The sequence below is a fragment of the Carassius carassius genome, chromosome 15, assembly GCF_963082965.1.
Source record: "Carassius carassius chromosome 15, fCarCar2.1, whole genome shotgun sequence".
Lineage (NCBI taxonomy): Eukaryota > Metazoa > Chordata > Actinopteri > Cypriniformes > Cyprinidae > Carassius > Carassius carassius.
The window spans coordinates 27,309,116-27,319,852 of record NC_081769.1 but is presented as its reverse complement, the minus strand read 5'-3'; the positions used below and the strand labels follow the sequence as shown (position 1 = coordinate 27,319,852).

General features: G+C 36.4%; 1 protein-coding gene across 1 annotated transcript in view; it reads left to right on the top strand.

Moving 5' to 3' along the window:
• Positions 1-4,059: 4,059 nt before the first annotated feature.
• Positions 4,060-10,737, top strand: part of LOC132158741 (dolichyl-diphosphooligosaccharide--protein glycosyltransferase subunit STT3B) — a 47,329-nt gene continuing 40,651 nt past the window's right edge. Inside the window, exon 1 of the mRNA XM_059568287.1 lies at positions 4,060-4,556. Within this exon, the coding sequence (XP_059424270.1) occupies positions 4,294-4,556 (263 nt within the window). The 5' untranslated portion in view covers positions 4,060-4,293. The remainder of the gene's footprint in view (positions 4,557-10,737) is intronic.

Below are 10,737 nucleotides of genomic sequence, written 5' to 3'. Positions count from 1 at the left end.
ATGTTCTAATTTATACTACATTGTACTAAATTATATTTATGGAATAGTTATAATTCATTTATTACCTGTTAACCACTTTTTGAGCATAGACCTGAAAATTCATTTTCCAACTCAAACTTTTGTTGATCTTAATGCACGTAATTTGGACTCTTTTTAAATAAGTGCAATTGGCCGATTAACAATAAAATGAAAAAAGGTAAACTAAAATACAGTTATAGAAGTTAGAGTTTATTATGAACAATACTGTTTTTAAAATTTAGTATGAAATATATTTTCAAAATCATATTTTACTCTAAGACAGCATGAAAAATTGTTTTTCTCAGTCTCAAAAAAAGTTATATAAAAAAAGAAAAAAGCTGTAAAGTTTTTTATTTTTATTTTTTGGTTCCACTTTTCCAGTGCAGTACAAGTGTGACTATACTGTATATTTCAGAACCGTGTGTGTGTGTGTGTGTGAACCTACGTAACCATATTTTAGGGACAAATTTATAACAAAAAGTGAGCTAAACCTGACAAAATCTCCAAAAACCTCCCTTTGGGGACATCCTCATTTGTTAAACTGGGATAAAAATAAACAATGTTTTTTTTCTTTAATTATAAAAATTCAGAAAGTATTCTGTAAGGGCTAGGTTTATAGTATAGGGTTGGTGTAGGGCAGTAGAATATACAGTTTGTACAGTATAAAAACCATTATGCCTATGGAATGTCCCCATTTAGATCTAGCTAAGTAAACGTGTGTGTGTGTGTGTGTGTGTGTGTGTGTGTGTGTGTGTGTGTGTGTGTGTGTGTGTGTGTGTGTGTGTGTGTGTGTGTTCACATGGCACCAGTCACATTCAAATTTACCAAGTTTTGTTTCATTTTGATGAAGTTAAAAATTCTGAAAAAAAGCAAAACATAACACTTTTCATCCAAAAAACCAACAGCACCAGCATCCTACCTGTTTTACTTACAGTTTGCAAGTTTGATTTCTTACAGAAACATCTGTTTTTAACCTACAAAATTTGAGATGCCATTTATGTCTGTAGCACAATCAGTGCACTAATGTGAATACTTATGAACCACTAATAAACAAGCAAATGAATGATTAATCAAAGTGAGACGCCAGCATCAGTAGTTTCTTCTGCCAATAGCTGCAGCTGTCTTCAGAGAAATAAAGGCCCGAAGCATTGTGATCTTTGCTGGATCATTCACAATAAATGTAACAACCCAATAAATGAATACACACGAGAATAGCATTCTTTTTCTTCTGTCGAACAGATACACACTCATTATCTACCTCCATCCCAAAAAACTCATATGAGTCACCAGAAGGTTAGTCACATCATAAAGGAACCATCGAATCACTTCTAACCTCCTCGTACACAGGGTTTTTTTTTTAGTTTTTTTTACAAAACTTTTTGCATTCATTCACCTATTGAGAAAAAGAAACCACAGAAGAAAATAAAAGTGAAAGAAACAAATGTTAGAAGTGGATGTTGATGTCAGACTGCAGCGGATAATTGCCTTGGCATTTAAATAAGAATGGATCTTCTGGAATTACTGAAATGTTCCTGGTGCCGTTCTCTATAGGATCACAGCTACTTTTAAAATCAAATAATGACACTTAAAAAAACAGTGAAACAAGAACACTATGAGCACACCACAAAAATATCATGTTCTTAAACTGTATTTTCATTCCAGTAGAAATATGTAAACATCCCAAAACCAGGGTAAGTTGGAAGCAAAAGAGTTCAGTGGTACCCTTTAAACTATACTGAAAACAATAAGTGTCTAAATAAATAAAATGCAATAGTCTTAACAGCAACAACTTTTAATGATATATTACTCTGGATTCAACATAGTTAAATGAAAGATTACCATATTGTTTTTAGTCAGGAGGTTGCTGTGCACTAGCATTATGGAAACTGTGGGTGTCAGCAGAGGTACATTGAGGCTGTACTTGAAAAAACATTTGAAGTCCTTTGAAAAATGCATTTTTGATGCATGATTTGTGTTAGCATGCTAAGCATCTATCCAAATAAATTTTCCACTGTAATTTTGCTGATGAAAAGGAAACAAGGACTTTATATTCAAATACTACAAGACAAAACATATTTTTCCTTCCAGAGAGGAAACTTACTAACATATGTTGGGTGAACAATATACCAAAGCCACATGTGCTAGGAAAAAAGAGACTTTAGAGAGTGCTAGGAAGAAAATTTAACTTTAGGTTTAACTTTTGGTTTAGTGGTCACTGTTAAACCCCATGACTGCAATGTCTCATAAATGAATAACTTGAATATGCTCAGAGATAAAATCAGAGATGTCCTGACTGATGAAGGTTGCTTTTAAAAACCTTGTTGTTCTTAAACAGGACCTTCAAGCTTAATTAAGTGAAGTTACAAATATAATTCATATGGAAATGTGTGCGTTAATAAGTGTTTTTAACATTAAATCTGGTCTTGCTACACTGTAAAAGAAGATGTTCTGGAACTGATATATTCTGCCACGGTGCCTGTGATTTCTCATGCAGCAGTTTCTGCATGCTGGTCTGCAAAAAACCTTGAAAAAAGCTGTATGATCTATACTGCATGTGGTTTTTGAAAAACTGTGTTTCAAGCAAACATAACCTTGCAGTGCTTGAGTCTAAAACTGGGATCATGTTTTAGGGGGATCCAGGGGAATATGAGAGAACCTGATCAAGGTAAAGAATTCAGTTTCTGAATTTCAGATCACCATCCTGTACGGTAATGTAGCAGTAACTTTCCTATACTAGCCTACATTAAAAAATAAAATAAAAAGTATTTAGATTTATCATAGGATATTTTTTCTCATCTCCAAACCCTTTAAAGCATTAGGTATGCACTTAAATATTTATATGAATTAAACATCCTGTCTTCGCCCTAGGTTATAAATCTGGTTTAAAAGAATAGTGCTTGCAGGTGCTTGAGAATGTAATTATCCATAAAAAACATTTTACTTAGCCATATTTTTATAATGATTTGTTTTCAGCGACTTTTAGAAAAAATTGTAGCTGATATGGCTTTTGTAAATGGTTAAGTCTTTCAGATTTAATGACAAAGTTCAATTGAATTGTTTTCAGTGCAGCTTAACTCTCTAAAATATATTATGCAATTTTGTTTATCACATACATTTGTCTTTGTTTTATGATGATTACATGTTCTAAAATATAAATACAGTTTAAGAACATTATTTGTGGTGAGCTCAGGGTGTTCTTGTTTATCTGGTCTTCTTTGTGCCATGTTAAATCTTTTCACTGCTGCAGCCTAAGGTTATTCAAGGATTATTGCGCAATATTTGTTCATATTGTGTTCAATAGCAGGCATCAATTAGCTGCCATGACAAACATGTTAAATATATTAGTTTAATTAAGCCATCCTCATATCGTTTCAAACCCTTTTAACTTTCATTCGTGAAACAAAAAAGTGGTTTTCTCTAATTTCATTGCATCTTTATTCTTATAATGAGTTTACCAAGGCAGTTATTGACCCTAAAATATCCGAAGGAACGGCATGAGGGTGAGAAAATGGCATTTTTGAGTGAAACATACGCCCTTTTCTACATAAAACGCAATAAATTTCAGGCATAAACATCATGTTCACTGTTGCCAACTCTCTCAAGATAAATAAGCAACCACCGCTTCAAAAACAAGGCCTTTTTTGATGATTTATTATCGATTCGCTTCACATCCGCATGAACATTTCGTTTGCGTAGAGGCCTCTGTGAAGGGAGCATTTTTTCGATGCAAAATTCATTTATTTCATTGGTGTATCGCTTACAGCGCCGCGACGGTTCTTCATACTGATTGGCTCAAACCAGTGTCCGTTATTGAAATCCAGAGTCACGATTGGCCAACCTCCTGTCAACGTTTTTCCGTTTGTGTTTGTCAACGTTCGAGGCTGTGCGTGCTCTCATTGGCTTGATCCACAGCTTCTGTCAGTGGTTTCCTTGCAGCGGATTGGCTGAAGTATGACCCGCCTTGTTCTACCTGTCTCGCTATGAGAGGCTGAAAGATTCTTCCTGCTGTATGGAGTAGAACCGCCCTACCCCCCCCCGTCCTCCTCGTCCTCCTCGTCCTCCTACAGCGGATCTCGTGTGCAAGCCGGTTAGCATGCAACCCAGACGCGGAATCCACTGCAAATAAATACAGATTGTTCATACACAACGCCAAATACCTGCAGTTGGAGCAAAGGCCTGGTTGCGCAGAAATATTGGCGCCGAGGAGGGAGCGGGTTGGTGGCAAGAGGGGTGCGTGGCGGTGGGAAGTGCTCTTCTAACCAAATTCTCCAGAACATGGCGGAGCACAACACCGCCTCCGACTGTAAGCACAAAGCCAGCTCCAACGCCGGAGGTTCGGTCTCTGGCAACGGGCGGCACAGCTCCCCGGCTGGATGCGGCGGCAGCGGAGGAGGCCTGTCCGGGGGACTGACGCAGCCGGCGGGATGGCAGTCTTTGCTCTCGTTCACCATTCTCTTTCTGGCCTGGTTGGCAGGGTTCAGCTCGCGACTTTTCGCAGTTATTCGCTTCGAGAGCATCATTCACGAGTTTGACCCTTGGTGAGTGTAAAGGCGGGAGGGTTTGTGGCGCATTTTAAATTTGAGGTTTGGAGATGTTATGCACGATTAATCTCGTTGTGAATGGAGTGTCAGTGCGTGATGCACAAAGCTCCTGCGACCCTCCATTCATCTCAGCGTAACGTTAATTGTCTCAGGAAGCGTTTTGTCTTTGTGCGGTACGTCCATGATTTACAATTTTGACACGTAATCGCATGGCAGCTGCCCTCCATCTTTCTTTTTTCTTTTTTCTTTTTTTTTAATTTCCAGATAAATAAAATTGATTGTGATCGTGCTTTCGCTAGAAACGTGCTATTTAAATTTAGCACTGCTGTTAATTGTCAGTCTGTTGAGGTATATTGAATATCACGGTGTCTTAACTCCAAATGAGGAAATGAACTGTTGTAACTTACGTTTATTAAAAATTTTGGTTTATGGCAAGTCGTTTTAGCATTTATCTTTTAAAATGTCCTACAATGTCTTTTGCTACTGTTGCTTGCTGTTAATTACAAGTTGTAGGTTATTCAGTAATGTTAGCTAACTAGCGTCATTAGTCCTAGTATCTGTCCACTTCATTCATTACATAGAGCCTACTAGTTCATTAGTCAGTCATAATTGTAAATTCTTAACTATTAATTGTAATACACAACACTACGACTGTCTAGTAAGTTAGTATTGGGAGAACAGGAACTAAGTTAGTAACCAAGTACATGTTTATATGATAAGTAAATGGTAAAACTGGTTATATTTAGAAGTGAAAGGTTTATCTGAATCACATATTACTGTAGTATCCTCTGACAGATTTGCACTACCTAGCAGCAACTCTTTGGGTAATGAATAGAAACAATTGCTTAAGTACTGGTATCTAACAAATTATATTAAGTTGAACTGATCAAAGATATTTTTACTGTTTGGTTACATACATTTAATATGGATCAGTTACTGTTACCTATTCTTAATTTTAGTATGTAACTCAATAGTGACTATAAGCTTACCGGTAACAATGGTTAATCACAATGTGGTACTATGTGGGTCACTGGTAATTAAGTTTTAGTAACAATATTAAAGTTTTAAATGTTAAAATGACTGTCCGTGCAGTGTTCCCACCTCATGATACTATTAATCTGTGCATATGTTATGTATTCATAAATTATCCCTATGTTTTTTAACAATTTCAGATTTGCAGATAAGTGTAATTCTCTTTATCCACAGATCTGTCAAATGCAAGCGCATAACTTGTGCTTTAGAACTAATGGTTTCTTTTTAGCACTAAAATGTTTAATCCATTCATGAATCATAGGTATGAATTAAAACCCTTGTGCAGCAGTTACATCCAGTTGAGACTCAAAAGCATTCACTTCCCTTTTGTTTAACGTATAGCTCATTTCCTCTTGCCCCCTGTTAAGTGCAGCGAAGAACTGTTTATGAAAGTCTGATATAAAGTCTCAAACTGGTATATGAGGCTTTGTGAATTTAGGTCAACTTCTGATTTTATCATGATAGTAATCTTTATTGTCACGCATCTCACCGTGAAGGATTCTTTAAAAACAATAATTGTATAGTCAGGCGTGTGTTAGATTGCATTTCAGCAGTTATACCATGGCTAGCATATAAAGAGAATAACAGCAGGACCATCCTTTCACAGTATGGTCCAAATTTTCTGCTTATGTTGATGGTAATGGTGCTTTGCATTCATTAGTCTGAACGGAAGATCAAAGACTCTTATCTTTGTGCTGAAACTAATGATATTCAATGGAAGAACATCTTCATGCAAAGAAGGTAAACATGCTAGAGTATAGTTTTTTGGTTGTCTGCCAGTCACAGGCTTCTTTTAGGTTAAGCGTGCACAACTTGGTCATCATTACAAATGATGTAACTAAAAATATTTATCTGAAACGCCCAAAAAAAAAAAAAAAAGTTTTCAGTATGCAGTTCCAGTTTAATTTTTGATACAATAGAAATGTTGTAATGCTAGTCACCAGTTTCAATATCACAAACAAATATTACTAGCCTAAATTAAAAAACAAAACTCAAGCTCACTGGTTACAGTTTAATTGTGCCAAAATCATTGACCATTTATTGAGTACTTTTATAATTCTAGAGTAGAAGTTTGTTTAATAAAATAAAATAAGCTAAAATACTGAGAGGTGGCTCATTGCTATGAATTGTTGAATTTGTTCAATGAAAGATTATAATTGTTTAAAATACAGAGAAAGCTTCCAGCTTAATGAAAACTTGTTTCAGTTTTCTGTGCAGTTAGTTTTAAGAAATGAAAAAAGGCTAATATGATTTTGGTGGTTTCTTTGGGTAGTAATAAAAAAAAAGAAGTTTTTATTTCATCATGTGGCCAGATCTATTTTTTAGCTTTGGTTATTACTAGTTCCGCTATTGTAAAATATAGTCATAGAATTGGTACCTTTTTTGTGTTTTTGTATTACATCATGCATATGTAAAATATTCAGTTACAATTCAATATTACACTGATTTATGTTTGTTGGTAATCGTATCCTGAGTGTCGTAGTGCTTTCTTGATCTGAGATGTTAGGACACACAGGGTTGTTGAGGTTTTTTTTCTGTTCATCTTGAATGAAATGTGTTTTCAGCATACATGGCTGATGCAGAAAGCACTTTTAAGCTTGACATAATCACTGTATTGGCCAAAGTTTGCAACATTTGTGTCTTTGAGATATACAGAAATTGGTTTGAGACACCTAGTTGCATGTTAACTAGACCTCCATTAGCAGAACTGCAATTCCTCTGTGTGGTCTATTATTGTGGTCCCTGAACAGCACATAAATGCAAAATAAACTGTATTTGGTTGCTTTGTGTTGCTCAGACAGCTTGTTTGTGTAGGAAGTAGGTTTTACAGTCCGTCTGATAGAGTTAGATACTGCAGTCCAGTAGGGACGCCTACTAGCAAACAACAGCACAGAGACTTGACGACCTCCAGTCATTTAATATCTATATGTGAGAACACCCCTTAAATCTGCACATGGCCATTGATATGCATGTTCAAGAAAGCGCTCTCATACATAAATGGACTGCACCACTTGCATGAGTAGCTTTAATTAGCAAACGGGGCATTTCTATTTGCTAATGGGCTTTCTAAATTTTATTAGCATAGTTTTCTAACCATTTACAATAATGGCTCAGCCAACTGTGCTTGTGTCATTAGCCCATTTCCGTTCAGAGCATTCATAAATCACACGGCAAACCCTGGAATGGCATGATCATTTATTTAGCATGATGCCACCTTGTTCCTTGTGATGCTGTTGCACACTCGGGCATGGCTGTTGGCATCTGTTAATGCTGAAGTGTTTTGTGTGCTTTTTTAACTTTTAAATGTAAATGCATATATTTGAGAAATCGGTTTGGCCAAGCAATGTCCAAAGTGTTAATATATTAATAAGTGTGCATTACATTTGTCTGTGTGTATTAAATACTTTTTAAGCTTGTCATCCGTCTGATTTTGATTTCTAGATTGGTCTGTTTGTGAATAAGAGACTGTATTCTTGTGATTCATAGTGCTTACATTTAGTTTGCATGCACACATGCGACTGTCCTCTCAAGTGTGGCATTGACACCTCTCAGGCTATTGTGTCCTCTCTTTCAGTAATCTACTTTGACATGCAGGAGGAGTTTTTCTTTTTCGCTGGCAGGCGTGCATTGGCTCAGATTGATTTTCCAGCTCTGTTAGTCATATGAATGTTGAGAAGCTTTTAACTGAGTGTGAGTGCTCAAGTCCCTTTGTAGAGGTTGGGATGCAGGTCCCTCTGGGTTATTGGTTTCCTGGGCTCAGTCTTGGATCCGAAACCGCTGACATTCAGTGGTCATTCAGCATGCAAAATATTTTGATAATATATTCTAGGACTTCAACCTTAGAAAACTTGTAAGATGTTGAAATGAACACCTAAGGCTTTTGAAATGTAATGTTACCTGCAGTTACACCAGGTGATGGAGTTTTGTCTGAATGGTGGTTTCAAATACTGAAGGGAAGTTTATTCAACCTGTCCCTGTAAATAAAACCATTTAAAATGGTTTGGAGCCTGACCGAGCATCATAAGTGTTTGGAAATTGCAATAACTGAGAGAACCTCATTTTAAAATGCTTTGTTCAGACACTTATTTTTCTTCTGTTTCTAGCCAGCAGCTTCATTGATTTGAGAGCTCAAATGAGTAATTGTTTCATGTCCAGATAATTTCAGTGCAACACACACACTTTGGTTCTCTGGGTGTCTCATTTAGATCCAGCACATTGCCCCAAACCTGCTCTGTCCTTTCTCATTTTTGGATGCTGGAGTGCTGCTTTTCCTGCTCTGCTTTTCTACTCTTAATTCCTCTAGTGTTTTGTGTATCGTTTTTCTCTCTTGCTTTGGCTTGTGCACTTCTTTTAACCTCTTAAGGCAAGTAACAAAGCATGCAATTAGGGCTGAAATGAAAGTGGAAATGTGTCAAGTGGTATGCTGTATATATCGCGGAAGGCGTACTTTTGCTTCTGTCAGTGGGCAGGAACCATTTTACGTTATTAACGTAACAAAAGTTGAGGAAAAAAATGAAAATACATAGGAAGATCTGAATAAGTCTAAGTGAAAATGAATGTGCTTATGGTGCCACAGACATATTTATATTTATTAGTTATTTGAAAGCTTTGGTGTTATCAGCCTTTGCTGATAGTGATCGGCAAATATATATATATATATATATATATATATTTATTTATTTATTTATTAGTGGTCGACCGAAATGTGTTTTTTGAAGCTGATGCTGATATCTTGGAAAGCAGGGGGGCCGATGTTAAGCCGATATGATTTAAAAAAAAAAATTTATTATAAATAAATTTATAAATAAATTTATATAATTTGAAATCGTTTGACAATGGATTAAAAATGTGTTAAATAAACATACTTGGGTTGCACTTTATTTTACAGTACGTGTACTAACATGTTCTGCCAGTCAGTAGCATAAAAGCAAAACACGGAGATGACACATAGTTCAACACATAGTGATGGCGCGCGAGCTGTGAGCCTTGAGTCTTCACTAAACTTTGTCAGTTGTATTTGTTTTATGGTTTGGACATTCAAGCGATTAGACGATCGGATGTGTATTATTATATCGAGCTACCATGTTCGCGCAGCTGCATTGTGGCACGAAAACTCATAGCTGTGAAGATTGCGCGCATAGAGGAGCGCAGTTGTCAGCGCTGTCCTGTGATTTATCACTAAAGTATCTTAGAATCTCAAAGCTTATTATAGCATATTTTTCTACTTTTGAAGGAACTAGGCTATTTACAACCCCCAGCTTCACAATAATATAGAGACGGTATGACTAATTCACACACGCAATCACTTTACTGGTACTGCTTACCTATTAATCTCTTACACCGAGCAATAATATGTAAGCAATGTTAAAATGTAGATTAAATAACTGCTGATAGTGAGCTATGATCGCTCTTTCAATAGGAAAAAATATCCCACCTTTAATAGTCAATCTCAACCGTCTGGCTGAGCCCAGTCGACAGAACGCTGCTGCGTGTCGACACGAAAGCGTATGATTTTCACATGTTATTAAGCCTTGCCACTTGCAAACGTAACCTTTCAAAAGACTTTAAAGCATTCAAACACAAGACGCGGAAAAGCTGAACTGAGTAGCTGGTTACTCACGCTGTGCACACGCGGAGAGAGAGCCGCGTCTCACAGACAGCAACACTGAACCGACCTCTCGTTTGCAAAGTTTTCTTTTAAGTTCCTCCTGCACCTCAATGAACAAAAACAAATCGCAGTTTAAACAAACAGAAAAGGATGTGTAAGAGCCCACTTCAGCACCGCGGTGTTCTAATGTTCAGGCTCACTCTGAGAGAGGCGTCTGTTTTTTGAATTTGTCTGAATTTGTTTGTTTTTGCTCTTGTACCGACAAATACATAAAAAATATGTGAAAATACCCATCTTGGATAGTATGTTCGAAAAAACTGTCAGTTATGTCTAGGGATGGGACGGTATGAAAATTTAATATCACGATTATAGTGACTAAAATTATCACGATTATCAATATTATCACGGTTTTGTTGAAACGAGATGAAAGTGTTCAAAAATAGTTGATGCTCACACTGAAAACATTTCAGCAAGTTTTATATTTAATAATCAACAAACAACTAATAAAACAAGCAACTCTATGCACTTAATTTAAAG